Genomic DNA, 27,814 nt, shown 5'->3' with positions numbered 1-27,814 from the left:
AGGGCCAGGGTTCGAACCCCGGTCATCCCACTTATCAACCTTAAGGGTGGAATTTCTAGCCATCAGGCTACTTGATAAAAAAAAAAATTAAGTACTACCCAAAAAAGACATAATTAGTACTATCGCATATAGTTGTTTATCCATAAAGAATATCACACTCTAACATTAACTACTTAATAGAAAACACGGATTCTATAAGTATCATCTCCTTTGTTTCAATCATCAAATACACGTATCGGTCATTTTTTTAAAAAATAGAATATTAATTGTCCGATACTTCTCGAATACGGATATCGGAACGTATCGAACACATATCGATATCGAATACGCGTCGGATACAATACTTGGCCATCTTTTAAATATCGGAACTTCATAGCTTAATATATGCCCTTAAACATCCATCAGCAAAACCCTTATTTATATGTCACCATCCATTTGGTGAGAAGAATATATTCTCTTATAATATCTACATCATAATTTGTCAAAACAAATTAAATAATATCTACATCATCAATTGCAGAGAAGAGAGAAAGAGAATTTAGAAAAAAGTAAATTTTAAAGTCGGAGATCATGAAACATGAAGGCAAAAAAATGGAGACCATTGATGACATTGCATTTTGTAACATAACATATCTTGAAATAGAACTCACAACTCTCAAGTAACCTTAAAATCCGGAGTATAGCTGACGAAGGTTCCACAGGCTGAATCAAAATAAATAAATAAATAAAGGAAGCTTCCTCACTCTGTTGAATTTGATTTCGTCATTTAATTTCCATATTAAAAATTAGACCAAACTCATAGATACTCACACCTATAAAACAACCTCCATTTGCATTCCATAGATATAGCGTCACAATGTCTACGTTGTCTTCAATCATCAATATTTTGTAATCTTTTTTTTTCCATTCATGAGATAATCATTTTTTTTCCTTTATGGTGAGAAAGAAATATGCTAACCATGATTTTTTAAGTGGACTTAATCTCAATGAATTTACAAATGGATGTTAAGCTGGCTCCAAGATTTAAGTTGATTATGTTGGGCAGTTCGAAGAAGCTCGGGAGAAATAATAGGATCAAATGCTTCATGAGTATAGAGAGAGAGAGAGTTCTCACATCTTATAGTTGATTGAATACCAGGTTCCACTCCCATTCCTCCACCAAACCGAGTGTTCAAATGCTTCAGGACCAAAATAGAATGAGACGCCACATCTTCACCAAAAAAATTTAAGGCATTAGGCTAATGAATCATGTGTCTTATAAATCAAACATTATTTTCATTCATAGTCGATGTAGAACTTAACTACTCATAATTGAAATCTAATATATTAAGTGTTTTTTTTCTTTTTCATTAGCATATTTTAACATGTTATTTGTTAGTTTGAGTTAGCGGTGCAGACATTTTTTTTAAGAAGCAAAAAATATATATTAATAAACCAATTAAACACAAAATATTTGTAAAAGGGAAAAGTTGCAACTAACAAGAAAAAACTATATCGAAATAGTGATTACAATAAACATAGCCTAAGCAAACCACCAAGAATTAAAATCAACAACAAAAGTTTTTTTCTTAGTTTTGAGCCACAAGCACGATAGAATAGAAGCTTGACTACTAACCAATTGATCACAAGCTGATCCCTTGGAACTAATCAGCTACAAGCCAAGCAAATCAATTGTAACAATTGATTATATACATTATTCAATCAAGTGAGACATGCAAAATTGAAGGGCATGATCATAAACATTAATTAAAGCGCTATACACATCTTCGAAAAAATCACATAAAAAATTCCATTAATAGAATACACATTCTTAGGACCAAGACTCCATTCTCATTTATCAAGAATATGTACCTACAAAATAAAGTTAGCCAAATCCGCACAACACTCCTCTAACTTTTCCTCCTCTTAAGTGAATAAACGACGCCTCCATGAGCAACTCCCCAATCCAATCTATACATATTAGACACCGAAATATTCCTATCTAGAGATAACTCAAAAAGTCTTCTAAACCTATCATATAGGGGATCTTCCTATAACCATATCATTTCAAAAAATAGTGTTCTTCCCGTTAACTATAACCCTTTTAATATTATCACCAAATCACCCATAGTACTCAACCTGACTGACCCCAACTAACATAAGTCAAATCTCTCCACCACGTAGACGCCTTACTTTCCCCACCCGAAATTCTTCCATACTCTCTCCCTAAAGAAATGATTTAAATAAGGATTTCTTAGAAGAAATAGAAGAAATAGTATATGTCGGAGCCATGAAGAAGGAAAGCAAGTATAGATCGATAACGAAGACAAGAGATATTTTATTAACACAAGAGAACTTTCGAATTTCGATAGACAAGTTACGAACATTCCACCCGGAGAGCTTCTTCCTAATGCGATCAATCAAGGGATACCAAAAATAAAGACATCAAGGATTACCATCAAGGATTAAGCGCAAATGTTACATCAGCTAACCAAGTCTCGGCCACATTAACACCAACCAACAAACTCTTTTTACAGTGTCAAAAAAACAAACTCTTTTTACAATTAATTTTCATTCTCAAAACAAGTTAAAAGAGAATCAAGTTTGCTTTAAGGACTTGAATATTCATCCAACTCTTCTGATCTCTCAATAACAGTGTTTTTTATTATTTGGTATTAACCCTCTAATTTCTAGGGAATGAGACTTCTGGTAATTCGGAGTTTGATCACAAGGTAAGTAAAATCTGAGCAGAATTGTTGCCATCAGGAAAAGAACTTGGTTTTTCCTTCCAAATGATTCATTCTAGAAAGAATTTATTAACCACTTGAGCCAAATATCTTAGTTAATCAAAAAACTCATTTTACCCGTCAAAAAATTCAAATACTTTAATTCAAATAGTCTTTTTCTTTTTTTTAAAAAAACATAATAATTGAGATAATTTTGCCATCTCTAGTTCTTCATGCATATGCATAAAAAGGTAAATCGTATGTATACGAAAAAAATTATTTTTTAATTTATTTTAGAATTGATGTATATAAACAATTTATTTAGATACATTAATTTTACAATAAATCTTAAAAATAAATTTTTTATATATAGAGTCAGATGGAGTATTAAAAAATTACTAACTAGTATTTTTTTTTTTTTTAAACAAGTACTAATTAATAATCTCTTTAATACTCCCTCCGACTCTGTGTACTATATAAAAAATTTATTCACCTATCAAGTACTAGTTAGTTAGTAAGAGATTACTAAACCCCTATTTGAGAGGTGAATAAGTGGATATATGTTTATAAAAATTCAGGTAATGATACACCAAAAAAATAATTCAGGTAATGAAATTGAAAAGTAAGTTAGCCCCACGTGGAAAACTCTAAAGGTGTATACACCTCTCCAGCAATTGAGTATGATTAAATTCGTCAGATTTTAAGAAAAAGGTTAAGCTAAAAGATGGAGAGACTGTGAAGGAAAGCAAAGCCACAAAAGAGCGAGAGAAGTTGGTGTGCGCTTTTCAATCGAAACATTAGGGAAAATTATCTTCTTTTTTTTTTCTCATATCGGTTATGTTTCGCGCAACTATGTTTTTTATATACAACGATCAGAGATCGAACTTTCTTCCCAATAGTTAAGGAATTTATTGTGTCATGTGTTGTTGATATCTAATTTTTTTTTTGTTAAGTAGTCTAGTGACTAAAAATTTCATTTAAGATGAATAAATGGGGTGGTAGGGGTTCTAACCCCAACCTCTGCATTTATTATGCGATCTTCCAACTAATTAAGCTAAAAAATGAAAGAATGTAGTATTTACACTAGTGCAACTAAAACAATTGCACAAATATTTGACATGCTAGAACACGGAAATACATAGTTAGTGTGTGAGTTTCTAAATGGAAGAAGGTAGTGTGTTTGTATAGTATTTCCTGGATAAGGGTTGGCCGCCGTAGCATTTTTACGCAGTTCTACGCAGTAGTTCATCTCACCATGAGGGCCTGCTATGGATATTTGTGGATTTAGGTGTTATTTTAGCTTATTTTCTTTCTTTTAATGTGATCGTATGTTTTTGTTTTACACATTATGCTCGTCTTGCGCTTAGTTGCGATATTAATATAATTTAGCCATTCAAAAAAAAAAATCATCTCAACCGTACACTTTTGATCAAACGGTTCAGATTTTTTCATTACTAGTTTGACAATTAAATCAATATTTAATCTTGACCATTTAATTTTGATGGACGGCTTAACATCAGTTACTTCGTTCAATCCAAATCCGCATTTCCCTATATTATACTAAATATTTTGGTCACTATGTTATATGTACAAAGTTTTCACCATCATTTAGATAACTAATTTTCTTAAGAGAATATAAGACACACACAATAATTTTACCTCTTCCAACCGATTTTTTTCCATACAACAATACGCGTATCAAACCTAATATATATAATAAAAAACAGAGAAAATAAATGGGACAAGTAAGTCTAAAAATTCAAGTTGTGAAGTATTAATGGCGAAGTATATGGTGGCAGATACACATTGAAGAAGTGCAATAAAAGGTGAATTGTTTCAGTTGGGTAGGTCATAATGGAGAATGCTTTCAATACTTAATTTGAACTCATTCATTCATCTCTCTTCCTCACACAAACTTTCCTCTTGTTCAATCTCAAACAAAACCAAAAAACAAACCCTTCAATTCAAACTGCATGATCAAAATCTCTGCTACCACTTCATCATGAACCATCAATTCATCATGAATCAAATGCAGAGTCAATGATGATCTTGATGCTGAAACATCAAAAGGGTCTCTGAACAACATCTTAATTAATTCATCTCACCAACTTTACTCTCTCATCATTAATATTATTACCACAGAAACATAGAAAACAAGTCATTTTCCAAACTTTCTTTCAATTTCTTGTTTTATGTTCTTCCTTTCATGAAAGATATGGATATTGTTGGGAGAAAAAGAAGGTTTCTCTGTTCTACTCTGCATTTTCCTCTTCTGATTTTCTTCATGGCAATACTTCTACAAAGGAGTAGTATTATTGTGGCTGAATCAAACATGTTAAATTACACAAAGTATAGACAAATTAGTAGTTTGAGGCTTGAAAGGATTAATAATCACTTGGACAAGATTAACAAGGCTCCTGTTCTCACCATTGAGGTATTTTTTATTTTTTATTTTTTGACAAGAATTAAGGTAATGTTATTTAATGACATTAATGTTTTATATTGTATGTTTGTTTGTGTATGTAATATTGGTTGACATTTTAATGACAATGCTCAAAAATAAATGTTTTAGTTTCCTTTCCCCTTTTTTTTCATTAATCATCTGGTTTTTGGAGGAATGGGACTTCGGTAATTCAAAGTTCAAGTTATAAGATAAATAAAATCTGACCAATTATTCCCATCAGAAATCGAACTTGGATTCTTCTGAACAAGCCAAAAACTATTTTCCTTCTTTTTGTTAATCATGTTTTCTTTTATATTATCCGTTTCATAAAACATGTCATATTTAGGTTGAGGGCGATTCTTAAAAAAATGATTAAATGTGTTGATTTTAATGATAAAATTAGGGTTCATCCTTATTAATTTTGTTGGTGTTGGATGATATTAATTTCAGAGCCCAGATGGAGATCTTATTGATTGTGTTCATAAAAGAAAACAATTAGCTTTGGATCACCCACTTTTAAAGAATCACAAGATCCAGGTACAACTACTTGGAGTATTCAATTTCCCTACTTTCTATATTTTCTATTGGAGTTGACTATTGGATGATTCCATAATTAATGTAACACAATATATTAGTATATTTGATTTTTTTCATATTGTGTTTAACTTAATCTTACATGATAGTTTTTTTATATGTTATTTCTTTAATACAGAAAGCGCCGAGTGAGATGCCAAGATGGATGAAAGTGAAGAGAGATGACAACGGCGGTAGTAAAGACACAAATGCTAGTGATATGAAGGGGGGAGAAGGGAGGGTAAGAGAAGACTCGTGGCAAATGTGGCATCGAAATGGGACAAGGTGTCCAAAGGGAACGGTTCCGATACGTAGGAGTACCGTGCATGATGTTTTGAGAGCGAAATCTTTGTATGACTATGGTAAGAAACGGCAACAAATTCCACTATCTCGCCACAGTGAGGCCCCTGATGTACTTTCGGGCAATGGTCACGAGGTGTGTACGTGATTTTGTACAATAATTTTTTTTATAAGCAAAATTTATTAACAAGAGTAGATGGTACATTTTTTTATTCCCTACAATAATTCTACTATTACATGTCTATAGTTTGATCGTTTAATCTATCCAAATACAGTACATACATAGTTTAGGGTAATTCTGATTGAAAATGACTGCTCTAGGTTAATAATTAGGGATGAAGCTACATGATAGTATAAGCATCATAGTGTAACATTAGGTGGTTTCCAATTTAGTCCAAACCTTAGTATAAAGAAAAGAAATGTAGATGAAAAATAGAGAGGTTCCAAAATCTCCGAGCTGAGATTCTTTTCTCGATCTCTCTTTTTGTCGAGTAATTTAATAGTCAGAATTTCCTCTTTTTAGATGAATCAGTTACAATTCCATATTCCAATCCTAGTTATATATGAACATAAAATCATCTCTCTATAAAAGAGTATGTCAAAAAATTAAGCATGGATGAATAAATATTTAATAAATGTCATCAATTTTTTAAAATGTATGATTTATATTATTTATATACTCAAACTATAGTAATAAAATTCTCCATTTTTTTCTTCTAGAAACAGAGAAGATTCATACTCAACTTTTTAAAGTGTTTGATATCTCTTTCATATAATTTTACCATATGACGATTCGTATGATTAAAGATTTAGAGATAATGATAACTAAATCATGTGTGCAAGGGTTAAAATAATATAAAATTTCATACAGAATGTAATTTTCACAGATAGATCTAGCTAGCTAATGATTCTATAGTTAATCCTTGATTAATTAAACTTCAAGTTGTTATCTTCTCATTATTTTTATTAAGCAACTTTTTAAAAAAATAATAAGAAAAAATGTCAACAAAGATCAATTTTTCCTTTCATCACTCCATACAGTTGTAAATCAAAGAGGCCCAAGTGTCTTAAGAAATTTTTAATTCATGATTGAATGTTATCAACATTGCTTTCTTTGTACTTCAACTCAAATTATCTTTTCATACACTCTTAAACTTTGTTGTGATTTGGAAAATAGTAATATTTTAATAATAATTTGTAATTTATTATTTCTGATTGAAGAAGACTTTGCACTAATTACATGTATTCATTTAATTAAAATAATAAAATTGTTGGTGTGTAGCATGCGATCGCATACACAGGATCGTCGCAAGAGATATACGGTGCAAAAGCATCAATAAGCGTGTGGGATCCGTCTATTGAAGTGATGAACGAGTTCAGTCTCTCGCAAATTTGGGTTCTTTCGGGATCTTTCGATGGTCCTGATCTTAATAGCATCGAAGCTGGATGGCAGGTACTCCTTCTAACTTCTAGTTCTGATAGCAAAACCTACACATTTTAATGTTAAAATTGGGAAATTGCGAGTTTCTAACCTGCGTGCGCCTCAACATATCAAATGTCATGCAACTAGCATACTTCAAATTCAATTTTAAATTCCAACTTGCAACATTCAGATATAGTATAATTTATTTTCTGATGGTGCTATATTTATACTATAGACACTCATTTTCAGTCTTTTGCTTTGAAGCAACCGAACATTATAGAATTAATTAGATTATGTGTGATACTTACATTAACACGACACATATTTTATTCAATGAAATACTACTAATTAATTTAACGAAATGGTATCTGATGCTTTGATTATTATACTAGTCAGGTCAGTCCGGAGCTTTATGGTGATAGCAGACCCAGATTATTCACTTATTGGACGGTCAGGATTTCTTTCTTCTTCGTTCATCCTTTGTGTATCTCTATACATATAGTTAATTTTTTTCCTCTCATGTTTCCCGGAATCCTCCCATATTTTTTTAGAAGATATCTTCCGATAATGTATATCCTACCATAAAATATATCGTTAGTGTATTTGCCTATTGTGAGCAACACAAGAGAGAAGAACGACTACCATATTTTTATTGATTTTAAAGTAGTTACTTGTCAAATTCAATTTATTAGGCCCAAAGATTATTTATCTGTTAGCCCAAATCAACTTTGATTATTATATTTTAGGGAGGGGTTTAAATTGGAATGATAGAGAAGAGGGTATTATAACTTAACCACATAATCTGGTTCGGGATCAGTTCTGACATCAAGTGGTTTCAGTTAAAGGGCATTATAACTTTATAAGAGCAAATAAACTTTAGCTATTAATTAAGTTGAAAATTTGTGGTCCTTTATATAAATCTTTAAAAGGTTTTTGGTGATGCAGAGTGACTCTTATCAAGCAACAGGATGTTACAATCTTCTTTGTGCTGGATTCATTCAAACAAATAACAAGATAGCTATTGGAGCTGCCATTTCTCCTGTCTCTTCCTATGCTGGCAGCCAATATGACATTTCAATCCTCATTTGGAAGGTCGATATTTCTTACTACTGAACTGACATTTTAAAATATATTTGAAGTTATAAGGTTAAATTCTTACTACTGAACTGACACTTTTATGAACACATACAAATTCATTAAAAAATAAAAACATCCGACTCTTTTCGTAAATCAAAGGATATTCTTTTAACATTTTTGTTTTGTGAATATGAATTAGGATCCAAGAGTAGGAAATTGGTGGATGAGTTATGGCGACAACACATTGGTAGGGTATTGGCCAGCGGAGCTATTCACACACTTAGCCGATCACGCCACAATGGTGGAATGGGGCGGGGAGGTAGTAAACTCGCGGTCCAACGGCCGGCACACCTCCACCCAGATGGGTTCCGGCCACTTTGCCGAAGATGGTTTCGGGAAAGCAAGCTACTTTCGGAACCTCGAGATTGTAGACATTGATAACACTCTTAGCTCAGTACAAAGCATCTCAACCTTAGCTGAAAACAAAAATTGTTATGATATTGAAAACTCCTATAGCAATGAATGGGGTACATATTTTTATTATGGTGGGCCTGGGAATAATCCTCAGTGTCCATGATTTTTAATTGACGTATATATAAATTCAATTGGACAAGTATAGTTCAGTTTTAAATTTGTCTTACGTTGAAGTAATGTCTTATTTTCTTGTTACATTCTTTACTTGTACGTAATCAAAGAATTATTAATTTGCTGTTTCCATCCTTGTTTTGTTCACTTTGGAAGATATATGTCATACGTGAAAAAATCCGAATATTGAGAAAAAGTTTTCCAGTGCTGTAATTTCATGTAGACTATGGAGTTTAGCCACCGTGGCAAAAAATTTGGCTACTAAAAAAATTTAATTAAAATTTTCCAAAAATCAATTCGGTATGTAAAACTTTTGCTGCCAAAAATATTTTATGGGGTGAGAAATGTCAAAGGGTAAAATTTAAATTTTTTATAATTTTGTAGGGATAAAGATATAAGCGTGCGGGTATAAAAGGTACAATTTTCAAGTCCTCTACTATATATGGGCCCTATTGTAAAATGAAAAATTATTATTGTCATTCTACCGGTTACTCACGTGCCTTATTTTTATTTATCCGCTACTTAAGTAGCGGATGTTATAAAATGATAAAATGACAATATTTGAGTAAATGATAGGGCAGCAAAAGTAACTCAAAAAAAAAATATATATGGGCCCTAAAAACTATATATGGGCCCAATCCATTACTTCCTTTTTTTGGAAGCTGGAGACAAGATTCAGTAGTTTGATGACATTTTTTTAAGCTTAATTAGATGACATTGTTGGTTTAAATGAGTATTGCTAAGCTTTCTTATACTTGGTCAATTGAACCGCAAAAATAAAGTAAAGAGGGAGGGTTAAAGAGGAAAAACTTGCTTAGTCTCGTATAATTGTTCATATATCTCATAAACGACTTCATTTATGATATCTTGTTTCGGTACACTATTACAACACAAGTTAAATCTCATATTATTTAGAAATCCAGACTAAGGATAGTTTATAAATAACAATAGCTAGACAAGATACTAACCACAACACTTTTTTTCTTTTTTCATTCCATCACGCTTAATAATGGATCATGTCTACGAATATATTCGATTAAATTAGTAACTAGCTAGTTACTATTTGATTACATGAATATCCCATAGCCCTCAACAAATGATGAAGTAATTAAATGATGATGTGTCACACTGGTGGTGTAGTGGTTGGCATCTGTGAATCATGTCCGGTGGCGGAGGGAGTTACACTCCCAGCCGGCTCAATTCTACCCATCATAAACCCTAATTTCCTGATCGATTCATCATCATCTTCATCATGATATGCATAAGCAAATCCACCATGTCTCGTCAAATCCATTCCCGCGGTTTCATCATCCCTTGAAATCCTCAACAATTTCATCTTATTCAGCCCATAAAACAATGGTGCCATCGTCACTGTAACCCACACACATACCACCAACACCTCAATAACTTGCGCCGCAAACAACTTTCCTCCGCCACCCATCAACAATCCATACGGCCTCCCAATCCCATAAATCTCATCAACATATTCCGCTTTCGCAAACAATCCTGTAAACAACACCCCCCACGCGCCACACCCTCCGTGTAATTGCGCCGCCTCTAAAGGATCATCATACTTCACCTTAACGGCTAGTTTATTAAGTCCAATCAAAACCCATGCTGCAATGAACCCACACACAATCGCAGCCCATGGTTCAACAACAGAACAGCCCGAAGTTATCGCAGCAAAACCGCCAAGTAAACCGTTACACACGTCAGTCACATTCCAGTGTCCAACCAATAACCGTTTACTAAACAATGTTGTTAAAGCTGCGGTGCATCCCGCCAATGTCGTTGTGACAGCTGTCCTTCCGATAGCACTCCATTGACCATAATAATCTCCTTTGTTATTGCCATAACCTTTTACAATTGTTAAAAATGAACCAGGGTTGAACCCGTACCAACCGAACCATAATAAAAATGAACCCAACACTACCAACGATGCACTGTGTCCTTTTAATGCAACAACCCGACCGGTCCGGTCGAAGCGGCCGATTCTTGGACCTTCTATAAATGCTCCCCATAAACCTGCTATACCGCCAACCATGTGAACCACGCCTGAACCGGCAAAGTCAATTACTCCGGACCCGAATAAGACATCACCATCGGTTCGCGTTGGGCTGGCCCATCCATCAGCGGACCAAACCCAATGTGAAACGATGGGATAAACAAAACCGGTTAAGAAAGAAGAATATATGAGATATGCGACAAACTGTGTTCTCTCTGCAATAGAGCCACTGGTGATGCCTGCAGCGGCGATGGCGAAAGCCCATTGATAGAGAAAGAAGCTGTAGTCTCCGGCGGGTGAAGGGTAATCCCTTAGGCCAAAAAAGTGGCGTCCAATGAAGCCGTTGGAGGGTGCTCCAAAGGCGAAAGCAAAGCCGAAGAGGTAATAGGAAAGTCCACCGGCAGCTGCATCAAGGACATTGGTGAGCATGATGTTCATGGTGTTTTTGGCTCGAACAGAGCCGGCGCAGAGCATGGCGAAACCGAGCTGCATAGCGAAGACTAAGTAAGCTGAGAAGAGAAGGTAGGTGTTGTCTATTGCATAGGTGGTATCACTGAACTTTTTGGAGATGGCATCAAATTGGGTGCAGAGATAGTTTGCCACAGCAGTTGCGTTTGCGGCGGCGGTGAGAAGTGGGGTGAGGTCTGTGGCGGAGCAAGAGGAAGAAGCCATACTGAGAGTGAGTTAGTTCAGACAGAAATGGACACAAGTGATTTGAAGTGAATATGAATGGATATGGTGAAGTGGAAGCTATCTATATGCCATTCATTTTATAATAGAGCTAAGGACCACTGCAAAATTGTTTATCTCTTTATGACCTCAACTATTTTTAGTGGTTTTCATAACATCAAAAAGGATATTTAAATTGGAATGAATTATCAATGATAGTGTTTTTGGGGTTAGAAACTTGTTCTGTCCTGATCATTACTCATTTCCACATTTCTGTGTCCCACTTTTTGTACTTTTATACATTTTATATTTGTGTTGTGTGTGTGTATGCACAACCACTAAATTATTATTTTTTCTAAACACAATTAATAACTCATTTCATTCATAATTGCATCCAAAATATAAAATGGTATATAATCATGAATTTGGAAACTAGCATACAACAATGACGCTCTTACTAACAAATGGGTGACATTATTTGTTTGTCTCCGGGATAAAATTTATCTTAAAGTTTGGTAATCGATTATGAGAAGTATTACACATATTTAAAATAACTCGAAACTCAAATTTGGTACTAAATTTGCTACAAATGTCGTCAATCACTTGCTTAAAACAAAGTTCAATTGACATTTGACACTCGAGCTAAACTCATGTTACCAACTCAGATGAGTGCCTCTTTTAATCCACAAGCTTCTGCATCACGAGGTTTTGGTGATCCTTGGTACCAATATGTCTCTGCTGCTATAAATTTGCAATGTTCATATCTCAGGCACGTCTCAATACCATACGCATTTGCTTCGTAAAAATTGTGGCATCCACATTACACTTAATTTCGCCTGCTACCATCCTCATTCACCAAGCCATGTTTGTTGGTTCAATCTGCCATTGTGCCTAGAGCTGCAGCAGCGTGTTCCTTGTTTATCCAAACTCGTCGCCATTCTAGAAGAATGTTGCGCCTTAGCCTAACAGCCACGTGAGGATGTATTTCAGCGTCGTTCTATAGAGCTTATTGTTTCTACGCTTACATATACACCATAGAGTAGCAAAATCATTTTTGTTTCCAATTTGTCACCTATAATTTTTCACAAGTCCCGCTTTGGTCCACACTTCTTCAACCTTTTAGCAACCGAAGAATATATGTCAATCATTCGCGAAAAATCCCTCCCAACGGCCACTAAATTATATGCATGCATATTATTGTTATTATGTTATTTTAAATTAATATTGAGGTGCACTTGCAGTATATATATTTTGGATAATACTTAAAGTGCAATATTATAACACCATTTCTACTAATAAAAAGTAGCATATAAGTGTCACCAACAATTTTAAAAGGGCATAAGAAATTTACTCTTGTAAAAGAGTTAAGTACTGACTGTTTGTGAAAGTATAAACAGCCTAACAGAAAGAAAAGTACTTATCAGTTATCACATTGCATGTTAGTTTAGTCCATATAAGAGAAGAAAGAAAAGCACAATCTAGGGAAAGGAACATACATACTACTAGTATCTATTACTAGTCATGTAGCAATAATTAAGATCTGATGAGAAAGTCAATCTTGTATGTCCAAAAGATTCCGACAAAATTAGTCATTATTAAACGGCAGTGGATCAGATACTTCATGCATATAATGATATAACATAATTATAGCTATATAAAATATTCTAGAAGTTGACAAAAGGAGTAAGAAGGATACGAAAAGGAAATATGCAACCTTTGATGATTATTAAATAATTAACTTACTACAGGATTGCCCTTTCTGTAATGCTATGGACACTGAAACCATTAAAATATATCATACTTATAGGAGAAGAGGGGTTGAACTCCAACCATCATTTGGCCTTTCTTATTTATATTTCTGAGCCTAACATACATTCTTATTAAATAGTTTGGACAGTCTTGAAAAGCAAAGTGTTATTTTAATGAGATTGACAATCTCCCCCAAGACCCTCGTCATCAAATTCAAGATCCTTCCTTAAATTATACATGTAGGAACTAGGAACTATGAACTACTAGTTAGGGGAGAAGATTCTCTCAAGTGTAAATGTCACCGGAGAGAGAATCCACTCCCGAACTACGTTTCAGACTACTTTCAGATGACTACGTTTCAGATTACGAACAACGTTTCAAACTACGTTTACAATTCAGATAATCCACTCCTGAACTACTAGTATGCTTATACTATGAAGCAAAGACACTTGTGAAATTATGTGTCCCAACCCAATGTCACACATGTGTCGATGTCAGACACTAACACGATACTGATCTATCATTATTATTATTACAATATTATATGGTGTATTTGGTAGATTGCCTTAGAAAACACTAGTACGCTACTCTTTATGATTGGTTAATATATTGATGTTTCCCTTTTCTTTTTTTATGCCTTTGTCAATTTCCTATCTACCCCTCAAAACTAAAATAATGCACATACGTACATTTAGGCAGAGTAGACTTTCATAAAATATTTACAAATTCAAATAATTAATTACGGAATCAAGAATCAGCATGAATGTGATCAAAATATTTAAACAAGAATCTTGAAAGTAGCAGCGACGTGCCTGATCAATTTATGACGTAATGACAACTACCATTACTGGTTAACTATATAATTATGCAGTCTTGCTATATATACGTCAGTGTCCGACACCGACACATATGATTACATTGAATTCTATCATTTTTTTTCAAATTATTATTGGTGTCGATGTGTCAGTGTCATGTCCGGTATCTGTGTCCGTGCTTCATAGATTTAGATGATGATACTAGGATCAATGTCATATCAAAGATCCTGTATGTTTGAATAGACATTGAGATTGATAAAATCTGATTTTATCAAAAACTAAACTTTAAAACTTAAATAAAATCACGGTGTCATTGTGATTTTGTAAAATTCACAGCATATATCTAAACATACACTTGAATAATTGTAATATAGATTACCGGAAATCTATATTACAATTATTCAAGTGTATGTTTAGATATATGCTGTGAATTTTACAAAATCACAATGACACCGTGATTTTATTTAAGTTTTAAAGTTTAGTTTTTGATAAAATCAGATTTTATCAATCTCAATGTCTATTCAAACATACAGGATCTTTGATATGACATTGATCCTAGTATCATCATCTAAATCTATGAAGCACGGACACAGATACCGGACATGACACTGACACATCGACACCAATAATAATTTGAAAAAAAATGATAGAATTCAATGTAATCATATGTGTCGGTGTCGGACACTGACGTATATATAGCAAGACATGCCTAATTCGAGGAGCGTTTGTACTTGATAGATCTAAATAGAAGATATAACGCTTGAGATGACAGAGAAACAGTTCTGTGTCCATTAACCAACTAGAAAAATTGTACTAATGCTAAAGCTTGGATCAGATGATTTGCATCTCTTTCAACTTAATAATTAATTAATGGTTTCAACTAAAAAAGGAAATAAAGGAAAAGTTATGCATTGAAACAATCAAAATTTAGACTTTTCATGTGTTGACTACACAATACTGAAGAAAAACCTTCTAAATTTAAATTCTTAACCAATGCCCCTGGGGCACTATTTAGCATTTTCCTTAATTAATTATAGGTTATGGGTTAACCCACCCATAAGAAGGCAACATCATTAAAGCTCCTGAGAAAGAACTTAGCCACTCATTGTGATCCTATCTGGTTCAAGGGAATAGTCTCTACTCTCTACAGTTACATGTGAGTCACTCGATTCACAAGAAAAAAGATAGTCAGATACATTATCGAGTTGTCTTGACTTTGTTGCGTTTCCTCCAAAAACGCAGAAGCATTTGCAAGTTACGTTGGACTTTTTCAACAGCATACAGAAAGGTTCCTCGCAAGTTATGACTCCTGACAATGACGCAGCAAGCAAGGACAAGGTCTCGAGGTGTGCGGAAACATAGAATATGACAATGTAAGAAATGGTTTTCTGTTTTTCTCCGATAATAAACAACATAACTCACTTTGCACACAAAAAGAAAAAAGAAAAACTCGTGAACTACACACATCCATAAGAAATTTATAACTGAATATGTCTATTTACATGACATAAAGTTTTGACATTAGAATATTGGCAGGAAAGATGAAAGAAACTCAATCAATCTGGATGCTTAGGGCAACATTAAACAAAAGTATTGCTACTATAAGCATTGTTTTCCAGTCATGTCATGAGTTTGATACATTATTATGATTGTATACTAATACTCACAAATTTAGACTGTGCAGAACCTCCACCAATTATAAGCAAAACTGAGCGAAAGAAGCACGCATAAGGCTCAATTTTTCTCTGATTTGAGCTGTATACCAAGTAAAACAAGCCCCCCTGAAGTAAGTGCGGACAACAACGTGGAGCCGTAAAAAAGAGCAAGCAATGTTCCCCTCAAAGACTGCAGCCAAATATTTAGACACTTAAGGCATTAGAAATCAGTACTTAACAAAACTAAGTTGAGGTATTGTGAGTAAGAAGTTATTTCAAAGCACCTTAGCAAGCAACAAAGCATTGTCATTTGCATACTGCAAAGAACTCTCTGGAGTGTTTTGAAGTCCTTGAGCTATCTCCCATGTAAGAATCCTATTTCAAAGTTTAGAGAAGAACTAAGTTTTCTAGGTCGCAATCCTCTTACTGATAAAATTTTAAGATGGAAAACTTACCCAAACACAAATGCAATTGCAGCGCCAATGTTGGCTTTAGTAGGTGTAATTTCAACCTGCAATGCTCCAAACTGCAGTGGGCAACAAGGTTACTAATTTTTCAGAATCGTAGTAATAGTTTTTCATTTCAGGAAACTTCCCTTAAACATCCCGTAAATAGAGACATTAATTACCGACCTTCAGAGTCCTATTTTCTTCTTTCGGTTCTTTATCTATTATTGCAGAAGTTGAACTAGCAGATAGAGCTTTCCCGGCCGCAATCATTGCTTTTGCAATCTATGAAAATTTCCACATGTCAATGTTTCTTAGATAAAAATCACCATTTCAAATAATGGCAACATTGATTTTATGTATTAATTTAATTGTTTAGCCATGTTTTATTGTAAACATAGGTAATAGTATTTAGTCAGATGATTGGTCTGCTCTGTGTTAACAATTAGTCATTGCAGAAGCATGAGATGTTTTGCATTTATGGCCCAGCAATGAAAAATGTTTCTCTTCAATTAAATAACACACACCATATGTACAAGTTTACATCAGTTTATGTTATCAATAAAAAGCCAGAATGGAGTTTTGGTAACTAAGGAGTAACTGTGATCCCTAACTTTTTGGGTGCATTTTGGAAATCACTAACCTTATTTGAAATCAATACGCTTCTACTAATATTCTTTTGATGTTCTAAGATTAAATAATGACACCTTAAGCAATGAAGTAACCATACATAAATACTTTTATGGTTCATTGGTTTCCCACATTTGAACCTAATAACAACTTGACAGCCTAAATTTGTTTCAATACAATACATGTTTTCAAAGAGAAAAAAATAACTGGTAAAGGAAATTAAAATTGCATCATACAGGATAAATAATCCCATAAAAAAAATTAGAACCTAGTTCTTAACCAACAAAAAAAAACTTTTAAGTTTATTGGTACAGAAAAGCTAGATGAGATAGCTTCTGAAAGTTGATTATAGAAGCTTATTTCAACTTTTGCGAGAAACTACTATTTAGCAAACTTATGGTCATTGGAAGATTGTTTCAACTTTCATTTTCCTCTACATACTTGTTGAAAAGTTATTCATACTAACTCTAGTTAAATGGTTAAAACGAATGCAACAAAAGAGCAGAACCCACCATCATTCTATTTGGATATCTGTTAGTTATTCCTCAAAGATGTCAATCATTTTCGCATTACATTAACTTCAAAGAAGCTAGAGAACCAACAACACATATTGAGTAGTGTAAATACCTTTTGTGTCTCACCTTGGCCATATTGTCCCATTGACTGAAACCTTCTTCCAGCAGATACCAAACGCCTTCCAAGTGCTAAGCAGCAAAGGGAACAAAGAGATCTTCAAGCTAAATTCCTCATAATTTTCAGATACAGGTTTATTTGAAGGAGTGTCTTATTAAAAGCTCATTGATAATTTGCTCATGATTTACCTGACTTGGCAGTGCCTGTCAAATTAGCCTCTATCAATGGAAGCTTTGCTGCTAAAGAGCGGGAGGTGGAAGTATCAGCAAGCTCCCATGCTCGAGAGAGGTTTAGCAATATCTCTCCTAACTCTTTGCCACACTAAGAAAGTATATTCATCCCCATTAAACAAATATATCATTCTATTTTATAATCGGAAATACTCCATAAACGCATATAGTAATTAAAGGCGTCTTTAAGAGGCAATCAATGGATTAGCACCCAGTTAAGTACACGCAAACCTTCAATGCCTCAATTTAATTTTCCATGAACATATTGATTGCAAATGAAGAAATTAGAAATGGATATACATGCACCTTATCAGTATATTACAACTAAGAAACCGGCTAGGTAAGTTAACTAAGAGGGGTAATTTGGTAAACACTCAGACTCAGCTATCAATTAGGTTTGACGCCAATATCAGAAATTGGATTGTTCTATTAGCATTATAACATTAACAGGATCCTAATGTTTGCATCTGAGGTAGCAAGCTATGAAGCACTAACACAGGCATAGACACCCGTCACGACACTCACACAATAATTTTAAAAATTGAAAGTGGTTGAATGCAATACATGTGGCAATGTATGACATATATAGTATGTGTCGGACACCAAATACACCTTCAATCTGAAGTGTTGGTGCTACATAGTACGTACAAATGCAATTAACAAGTACCAACCTCGTCCAAGATAGGTCCATTTGAAAGGTCGAACGCAGCGTCATTCAGCTTTTACAGATCAAAGACATGATTCCATAGCAAAAGAACATTGTTAAATTACTGTTTGTTAATAATTGAAACTAATTACATGAAAATGTTTAGTCTTAAGTTAAGCTAAACGGGTCAAAAGATTGCACTACACTTACATCTAATCGAAGATCACTTGGAAACTGCGCAAAGTAATCAACAGGAAGATCAAAACTGTCCTGCAACGTAAAAAAAAAAAAAAAAAAAAACCACATGAACTCGTGAATTGGGAAATTTCAAATAGAGAGAAAGAAAAAAAAAATTAACTTGTTTAAAAATTTGAAAGTGGGAAATGAATGGCTTACGGCAATTTCTTGGAGAAGAGTTTTGGGGTCAGGTTGTGTAGAATTAGGGGTGTTAGACTCTGTTAGAGCAAAACGCAGAGAAAGAGGTTTGGTAGGAAAACGGGTATTGGTATAAGTGATGGTATGGGCGAATCTGAGTGAGGTTGTGGAAGCGAATGGATGAGTGTGATATTGGGAAAGAGGGGATATTGAAGACAAGGATTTGGAGAGAGAAGGAAGAAGATGAAGAGAAGCCATTGAAAGTTATGCAACACTGTGTTTCAGCCACTGAAACTCATACACAAAATGTTAAATTTGCATGTCACTTATCCCAAACTAGATAACGTGTTTTTTTAATTAATTAAGGAAGAAAAAAAAAACTTAAATTGCTATTTTTATGATGGTATATTCCGACATAAAATTGTATTGGCCACCTCTAGTCACTTTTTTGAAGAACACCTCTAGTCACTTTAAAAGGAAGGAAGTAACAAACAAACCGTTGTTCTTCTTTTGGACAGCAAAAGAAAGAAAGAAAGAAAAACAAAGTAAAGTATGAACATGTATATGCGGAAACTAGCCAAGTTGCTAAACATACTAACATCGCCAACCATTATCAGTTTTTTGCATCACATTGAAAACAACATCGAGATCTGCCAAAAAACTTGTCAATTTTCCTTTACCATAAGCAACACTTATATTGTCTATAGTTCTTACTTCTTATTCTTAAGCCTTCAACCCAACCAAGGAAAGGTTCTCTATAAGTGCTAGTAACAATCGTGGGACAAACAATAACGACAGATATGTTTTCTTTGAAAGTTTTTACAAGCATTTCTCTCATCGCCTTTGTAAATACGTATGTGTGTATGTGTTTGGCCATCCATATTCAATTGTTCTTTTCATACCCAAGTCCTTCATTGCTACTTCAATGTCTTATTCTATTGCTCCCTCTGCTCAAAGCTTATTTAATTTCTCCTCGACCAATTTCTTTTCTATATCAATGGCTAGTACAGAGACTCCATTTAATGACACACCAAAACAATGAGGATCCTCTGATATGAGTCCTCCTCTCTCGCCACACACATAAGTTGTTGAAACATGGACAATCACCTCTTGTTTAACACATTTTTTGGCGAAGCTCAAAACATGCAACAGGAGTTATAATTGATGAGCAGAAATGTTTCAATAATAATAAGCAGCAGTACTGCTCCAGTAGCAAAGCGCCAAACAAGGCACAGCGTTTTGGGAAAAAAACATGTGACGCATTGAACTCAAGAAATACGTTGGAATGAAAACAAAACTAATTCTATTACGAGTTGAAACATGTCTTACAATGCTATTAGACAGTATTGATGCTTAGACTTCAAATGGAGAAGTGAAAATTTAAATCCTTGCTCACAATCAAATCATGTGTCTATGCTATTTTGTATGTAAAACAACTTGCAATCTAAAAGAAAATAAAATACAAGCTTGTGTTCTTGTATGCCTACAAAACTGCTTAGATGTAATTTCTCACTCTAACAAGGAGGCATGTTAGTAGATTTCTACAGCTACAAGACTTTTTCCACCAAAGGGGATAACAGTTTCCAACTTGATAGTATTTAGTAATCTTATCAGCTTGCAACCTTTGCAACCTTTCTTTGTTCAATTTGACCAGATAGTGGACATTGCATCTCCGTCCAACTTATTGGAACCAAAGTTGCACCTAAATAAAAAAAGTACAACAGGTTGAGGCACACATGAAAGGAAAAAAAAGATATATAAAACTTCATTGCATAGAGTGTCACAGTCACATAAGCTTAAAAATTAAAACCAAACAGTTTGTTTCCACATTGTCCACCATATATGATTCATGAATTATGAAAATCCCTACTTGTTAAGCTGTAAGCTTGCAACTTATAATAACAATTAATAGATTTTATCTCAGTGTTTGCTTCCCATAAGATGAAACGGTGTTAGGTGCATAGAACATAAGGGAGCAATTCATGAGGGAATGCATGAAAAGTTAAAATTAAAACAGGTCCCTGGACCAAAGTACTAGCTACCATTACACTTCATCGGATGTAAACTAATCCACTCCCTCATTAATCACAATCATGAAACATGTTTAGTGTGTGTTTGGTTTGGTGGTGATTAAAATTGAGTTTGGTAGAATTGAGTTTGACAGAATTGATTTTGGTTAAAAGTGAGTTGATTGTAAATTGATTTATGTTTGGATACATCACAGTAAAAGTGATTCTTGTCGATTCATATTGTTTGGATATCTTGAATTAGAATTGCTTTTAATTGTATAATTACCAAAATGGGTATTAATATTTTATGTGTATATCTAAAACTAGTTTTCATTTATAATTTGATTTATGGGTTTTATTCAAGACAATTTTTTAAGATAAAATATTCCTTCTATTTAGTAATTTTAACGTGACCCATCTCATGAATTAAAATAATTATAAAAAAAAAAAGGAATTCTCTAGAACTGGTAATTACATTTAGTAATTAACAAAAAAAATAAATATATAAGTCTCTTTGATTGACATTCATTTTCAATGAAACGATGAAGAACACTCTAGTACCATATTCCCTTAACAAAATTTAATCTCCCCCATTCTTGTTTAATTCTTCTTCAATGTTCCCATCTCCCATTCTTCTTCAACATTATGGATGACATCATCCTTTATTCCCTTATTTTAGTTTTTCTTTTTTGACAGGACCCTTTTTTTCTATTTTTAGATTGCCAAAATTTCTAAAATTTTCATTTGTGTTCTCATTGCTATTTGGTTGGAGCTTCTGTGAAGATTGGGTGTTTTCCTTGCTCTTCCTCTTCCACTTTAATTTTTTTTTTTTTCACCCCAGATCTGGAAAAGCTTGCAGTGATGAAGAAGAAGAAAGTTGTTTATGTGTAGAAAATTTGTAGAAGCTATGGGTATTTGGGTAAGTATACATGTCACTGAAAATTGATAGTCTAGAATCGATTTTGCTTTAACTCAGAAGCTCCAATTTGTAGCTTTTAGTTAACTCGCGTTTGGGGCTACAGAAGCAGGTTTAGGGATTCACTTTTGCAGTTATCCAAACATCACATGAAAAGGTTGAAAGCACGTTTGAGCATCAGACTCACGTTTGGGATAAAAAAACGCATAACCAAACATACACTTATACGTAGGGTATTACTTTAACAAACTCTCCCTCAAATACAAGTAACTCTAATAACTAACTCTGTAAAATTAGTTTATATTAGTTTTAGTGTCTAACAACAAGTAAAATATAAAACAAATCCAAGCCTATCTCTCTCTAGTTACATTATTTCACTCATGACTAATTGAGATTCCAATTTAAATTAGCACGTCAGTTCAATACTTTATACTATAATTAAAATAGCAATCCAAAGCCTACCCCGACCTCACCAACATATTCCCTCATACTAAACTATGATTGTTATTGTGCTAACTACTATCTAATAAATTGATGTAATCCAAATCATATCAGAGATATACGATAAAAGATGAGGGAATCGACTTAGAGAGGGGCTTTTTGCCCCTGCTAAAGAGAAACTAGCAGAGGAAGAAGCAAAAGCACTGAATAAACCTGGGAGAGGGGGAATGCTTCTACACAGTCAACTAGACTAGAGAACGCAGAAGTTCAAGTCTGTATAAACAGGCAGTAACATAAACTAGAGGGAACTGGCAACAGACTGAAAAAAATGAGGGTGAAATTCCCACAATATGAACATAATCTAACAGTTTGTTTCCACATTGTCCGCCATATATGAAAATCTCTACTTGTTAGGTGCATAGACCTAACAAGCTGCAAGCTTGCAACTTATAATAGCAATTAATAGATTCTATCTCAGTGCTCGCTTCTCATAGGAAGAAATGGCATTAGGTGCATAGAACATAAGGGAGCAATTCATGAGGGAGTGCATGAAAAATATTAAAATTAAAGCATGTCCCTAGACCAAATTACTAGCGTTACACTTCACTGGATGTAAACCAATCCACTCCCTCATTAATCACAATAACGAAACTCATTAATCACAGTAATGAAACATGTTTATATGCAGGGTGTTACTTTAACAAACTCTCCCTCAAATACAAGTAACTCTAATAACTAACTCTGTAAAACCAGTTTACATTAGTTTTAGTGTCTAACAACAAGTAAAATATAAAACAAATCCAAGCTTATCTCTCTCTAGTTACATTATTTCACTCATGATGAGTAATTGAGATTCCAATTTAAATTATCACATCAGTTCAAAACTATACTTAAAATAGCAGTCCAAAGCCTACCCCAACCTCACCAACCTATTTGGTTATTCCCTCATACTAAACTATGATTGTTATTGTGCAAACTACTATCTAATAAATTGATGTAATTCAAATCATATCAAAGAAAACAAAGATATATGATAAAAGATGAGGGAATCGACTTAGAGGGGGCTTTTTGCCCCTGCTAAAGAGAAACTAGCAGAGGAAGAAACGAAAGGCGCTGAATAGACCTGGGAAAGTGGGAATGCTTCCACACAGTCAACTAGACTAGAGAACGCAGAAGTTCAAGTCCATATAAACAGGCAGTAACATAAACTTAGAGGGAATTGGCAACAGACTAAAAAATATATGAGGGTGAAATTCCCAGAATATGAACATAATCTCACCAGCAGTGCTTTCTGCAGAAACAACACCAAGCTCATTCTTTGCAGTTGACAGAAAGTACGCCCGTGCATTTCCAAGAGAAAGCTAATAAAAACAGATTGAGTTAAGTTAAGGCGTTATTCAAGTAGCAACTAATTGATCTGAAGGCAATTTGGAAGTTTTGAAATCAACTTATTAAACTGTTAGAACAGTAATAGTACCACAAGAGCTTTAACAATGTCACCAGGACGAAAAGATAGATGCATATCTACTTTATCAATCTCAGTTGCCCTAACATCTTGCTGCCTGCCAAAACAAGATTTATGAATAGTCGTGCATTTTAAAACATAAAACAGGAATTATATAGAAATGATGCGTGAATTCATGATAAGTCATGCACAGATGTAGTAGTAAATAAGTTCAATTGTTCGACCAAACAGGCAAGATTTAACTGACAACATTCCTACAACCATTTTCTTCCTTTTTCATGTAACTGCAAAATTCCCTCTATAACAAAAAATTATCACATCAAATCTTGAGATTAACCATGAAAAAATAGCAATCTAGTTAACCAAAGCTTTACAAGAGGCAGAGCAGACTATAAGATAATTTTTACAAAAAAAAAAAAAAAAAAAAAAAAACTACCAGTAGCAGTCTTATTTCATGGAATCATGTTCTATTAGGTACCAGATTTGGGCCAAGCCCAACTAATGTAACCAACTCTCGTATTCAACACATTTGATGGGCTTAGGCCCAAACCTAATACACAGTCAAACCACTAACTTATAGCTAAACTCATGATTAAAATAAAGTTGTTTGGTAACGGCCTTTCTCCCGCAAGCTTTCTCTAGCTTATAAGGTATCCTTTTTGCCCTCATTATCATGACTTAATTGAAAATATTTAAATATTAATAAAAAAAACCTTTTTAATTACTGCTGATTTTTACATATGTTTCAATTCAATTTGGCAGTTTATCTCTCTGTTGTCAATAGCGGCCGCTACAACCGCTATAGCAGTGCGACGCGACAAAATGGAGGTCACCGAGTCAGCCCAAGGCGCTAAGGCCATCCAGAGTGTAGCAGCCGATATTTATGTGAAGCGGGCGCTATAGCGCGTCGCAGGAGTAGCAGTTTCGTAGCACCGCTTTTAATTGAACAGCAAGACGACGATTTTACCCTTAATTTTTAAACGTTTTAGAGAATAATTGTGAAATTTCGTTAAACCCTAATTCTTTATCTATTTGTTACGCCTCTTTCTCTCCATTCCCCATCGCCGTTTTGTGTTTGGAGACAAACAAAGACGCGTAAAATTTCATCGTTCTTCTTTCTCTGCTTCTCTGTTTCATTTTAATGACGCTTGAATTTATATTTGATGTTTAGAACTAAGTACTTAAGTCTTTGTTTGTTTCTTACTTTCCTTGAATTTTATGTTTTGTTAAGACTTGTCTTTTATTGGTATTTTGGACTTTGGAATACTACTACTGTGTGTAGTAAGTATTTGGATTTGGATGATTGGTATTTTAATTATGTAAGGGGCCTATGCCACTTTTATTAGTATATGTATCTTGATGATTGATTGATAGTTTGATATTTATTATGTAATTTTTATTTTTATTGTCCGCGTCGCGTCACTTAAATAGCGCCCGCGATTCTCCGCATTACTGCGTCGAGTCAATTTTGGGTTGTCCGCGTCGCGTCAATTTTCCGCTTTGACAACATAGGTTTATCTGTATGCGTTATCAGCAAGTTTATCAGCTCTGAAATATAAGCATACCTAATAATGCCGATAAATTTTACACATAATATCTAGTAAATAAGTTCAATTGTTCGACCAAACAGACAAGATTTAACTGACAACATTCCTACAACCATTTTCTTCCTTTTTCATGTAACTGCAAAAGTCCCTCTATAACAAAAACTGATCACACCAAATCTAGAGATTATCTATGAAAAATAGCAATCTAGTTAACCAAAGTTTTACAAGAGGCACAGCAGAGCAGACTATAAGATAATTTTTACAAAACAAAAAAACTACCAATAGCAACCTTATTCATGGTTCTGTTCAGTACCAGGTTTGGGCCAACCCCAACTAATGTAAATGTAACAAACTCTCGTATTCAACACATTTGTTGGGCTTAGGCCCAAAGCTAATACCTAACAGGCCCAGTCAAACCACTAACTTATAGTTATTATAGCAGATAAACCCATATGATTAACGTAAAGTTGTTGGTAACGGCTTTCTCCCGCAAGCTTTCTCTATCTTATAAATAAGGTATCCTTTTTACCCTCATTATCATGACTTAATTGAAAATATTTAAATATTAATTAAAAAAAACTTTTTAAATTGCTGCTGCTTTTTACAAATGTTTCAATTCAATTTGGCAGTTTATCTTTATCAGCTATCAAGCTATCAACTAGTTTATCAGCTATGAAATAATATCCGCAGACCTAATAATGCCGGTAAATTTTACACAAACAGAACACACATAATATAAACTGATTTTTACAAATGTTTCAATTCAATTTGGCAGTTTATCCGTTATGAGCTAGTTTATCAGCTATGAAATATAAGTATACCTAATCATGCCGGTGAATTTTTCGCGAACAGATTTTTGTCCAACACACATAATATCTAGTGAGGCAGTTTTAGCCATAACTTTAGTAACCCTAGCAATGACAACAGATCCAGGTTCAGGAACAGGTCCATGAGCTTTATGACCAGTTACTTCAATAGTAGGTCTCTGAATATCACATCACAAACAATTAACAACAAACTAAGTAATTTCAATGGAATCAAATCAGAATTGAGAAAACGAAACCCTAGCCTAGGAATGGGAGTGTGAAGCTATTAATGAACCTGGTCAGGTGAGTCCGAAGCAGGAGGTATGGTGTGGCGGAAACCAGTTAAGGAGGCGTAAACGGTGTTGTTGTGAACCGCCGCGTATGTTCCTCTTCCGGCTTTAACGTCGTCGGTTTTGCCTAATACTTCTCCCGGCGTTACCATCTGTGCCACTGCTGCTTCCATTAACGCTCGTTTCTGTTGTTCGGCGCTCTAAAATGAAACACTTTGTTTTTTGGGCTCATGAACCGGCCCTTGTAAATATTAATATATTATATATTAATATATTATAGAGTTTAATTGATACAATCGTCCGATAAACAATTATTTTGTCAGGTCATATTAAGAAAATAGGGTGAAGTGGGATGATATGGCGGAAAACATGTTTGGTATTAGTCGATAGTGTAAAATTATTTTACAGTTCATATCAATTAAATCCATATATTATAGGCAAAAATATACCATAATTTTTATTTTATTTATTAGTAACATTTTGGTCTTTATTTTTTTTTTAACATTTTTTAAGCAATTTTTATTTGTAATATATAGGTTTTTTATCTTCTTCTTCTTTTATTTTTAAAACATGTACAATTATGTCTTTTTTTTCTATTTATATTTAGGATTATAAACAATAATCTATTTTTAAAATGGAATTATATTATATATTAAAAGGCTTAATTAGTAAAATGGTCCCTTAAAGATATTTTTAATTTCACATTGGTCCCTTAAAGAAAAAAATGTCTGAATAGGTCCCTTAACAAAAAAAAATGTTCAAATAGGTCACTTAAAGACATCTCCGTTAATCAGTTTGGTCCTAACATATCCGTTAATCAGTTTGGTCTTATTCGGACTTTTTTTATGGACCAAACTGATTAACGGAGATGTCTTTAAGGGACCTATTCAGACCTTTTTTTCTTTAAGGGACCTATTCGGACCTTTTTTTCTTTAAGGGACCAATCTGAAACAAAAAATATCTTTAAGGGACCATTTTACTGATTAAGTCTATATTAAAATGTTATTATTATTATTTTTTTCAGAAACTTTTGGTTAGAGTTTTGTGGAGTCCATGTTAGAGTTTTGGATGAGTGGTATGTATATTTATAAAATATGGTTCAGTGATTTAAATAGTTAGAAAGTGTAAGCCGTAAAATAATATAGGAGTATTATGTAGGGGCGGATTCTAGCATGAGCAACCCAAGCATATCTCTCACCGGTGGATTGGATTTATAACCATTAGATGATGAGGTTACATAAATCTTATTATGAGTTATCCACACACAAATCATTTTCCTTTGACAAATTACCACCAAATTTAGATGAAGTTTCATCACAAACTATCTTTAATCATGGAGTCTTTTTGTTTGGCCTTTTCATCACAAACAATATTGGCTTAT

At 33.8% G+C, this 27,814-nt stretch overlaps 2 protein-coding genes across 2 annotated transcripts; one reads left to right on the top strand and one right to left on the bottom strand.

Moving 5' to 3' along the window:
- The first annotated feature begins 4,431 nt into the window (after positions 1–4,431).
- LOC123903182 lies at positions 4,432–9,236 on the top strand. The gene is made up of 7 exons (XM_045953101.1): positions 4,432–5,139; positions 5,599–5,685; positions 5,861–6,157; positions 7,304–7,474; positions 7,841–7,894; positions 8,390–8,536; positions 8,721–9,236. Exons 1-7 carry the CDS (start codon positions 4,912–4,914, stop codon positions 9,096–9,098), a joined length of 1,362 nt encoding a protein of 453 aa, XP_045809057.1. The 5' UTR covers positions 4,432–4,911; the 3' UTR covers positions 9,099–9,236.
- A 665-nt stretch (positions 9,237–9,901) lies between these two features.
- On the bottom strand, positions 9,902–26,668 carry LOC123888921. Its single transcript, XM_045938087.1, has 16 exons — positions 26,439–26,668; positions 26,159–26,322; positions 23,803–23,887; positions 23,605–23,686; positions 20,573–20,661; positions 18,981–19,223; positions 18,795–18,854; positions 18,610–18,657; positions 17,897–18,029; positions 17,703–17,779; positions 16,632–16,730; positions 16,455–16,525; positions 16,284–16,374; positions 16,101–16,189; positions 12,442–12,453; positions 9,902–11,784 (listed from the first exon to the last, which is right to left on the bottom strand). Exons 1-16 carry the CDS (start codon positions 26,604–26,606, stop codon positions 10,230–10,232), a joined length of 3,066 nt encoding a protein of 1,021 aa, XP_045794043.1. The 5' UTR covers positions 26,607–26,668; the 3' UTR covers positions 9,902–10,229.
- Between the last annotated feature and the right edge of the window lie 1,146 nt (positions 26,669–27,814).

This window comes from Trifolium pratense, linkage group LG1 (assembly GCF_020283565.1).
Source record: "Trifolium pratense cultivar HEN17-A07 linkage group LG1, ARS_RC_1.1, whole genome shotgun sequence".
In the NCBI taxonomy this organism is placed as follows: Eukaryota; Viridiplantae; Streptophyta; class Magnoliopsida; order Fabales; family Fabaceae; genus Trifolium; species Trifolium pratense.
The sequence above is the reverse complement of the archived record's forward strand: the minus strand, read 5'-3'. Positions and strand labels throughout refer to the sequence as shown.

Coding starts and splice junctions, on each gene's coding strand:
- LOC123888921 (XM_045938087.1), bottom strand. CDS start 26,606: ATGGAAGCAGCAGTGGCACAGATGGTAACGCCGGGAGAAGTATTAGGC. Junction 16,731..17,702: donor GCCAAGGTGAGACACAAAAG/GTATTTACACTA, acceptor AAATTTTCATAG/ATTGCAAAAGCAATGATTGC. Junction 16,375..16,454: donor GCAATTGCATTTGTGTTTGG/GTAAGTTTTCCA, acceptor ACTTTGAAATAG/GATTCTTACATGGGAGATAG.
- LOC123903182 (XM_045953101.1), top strand. CDS start 4,912: ATGAAAGATATGGATATTGTTGGGAGAAAAAGAAGGTTTCTCTGTTCT. Junction 6,158..7,303: donor TTTCGGGCAATGGTCACGAG/GTGTGTACGTGA, acceptor GTTGGTGTGTAG/CATGCGATCGCATACACAGG. Junction 8,537..8,720: donor TTTCAATCCTCATTTGGAAG/GTCGATATTTCT, acceptor AATATGAATTAG/GATCCAAGAGTAGGAAATTG.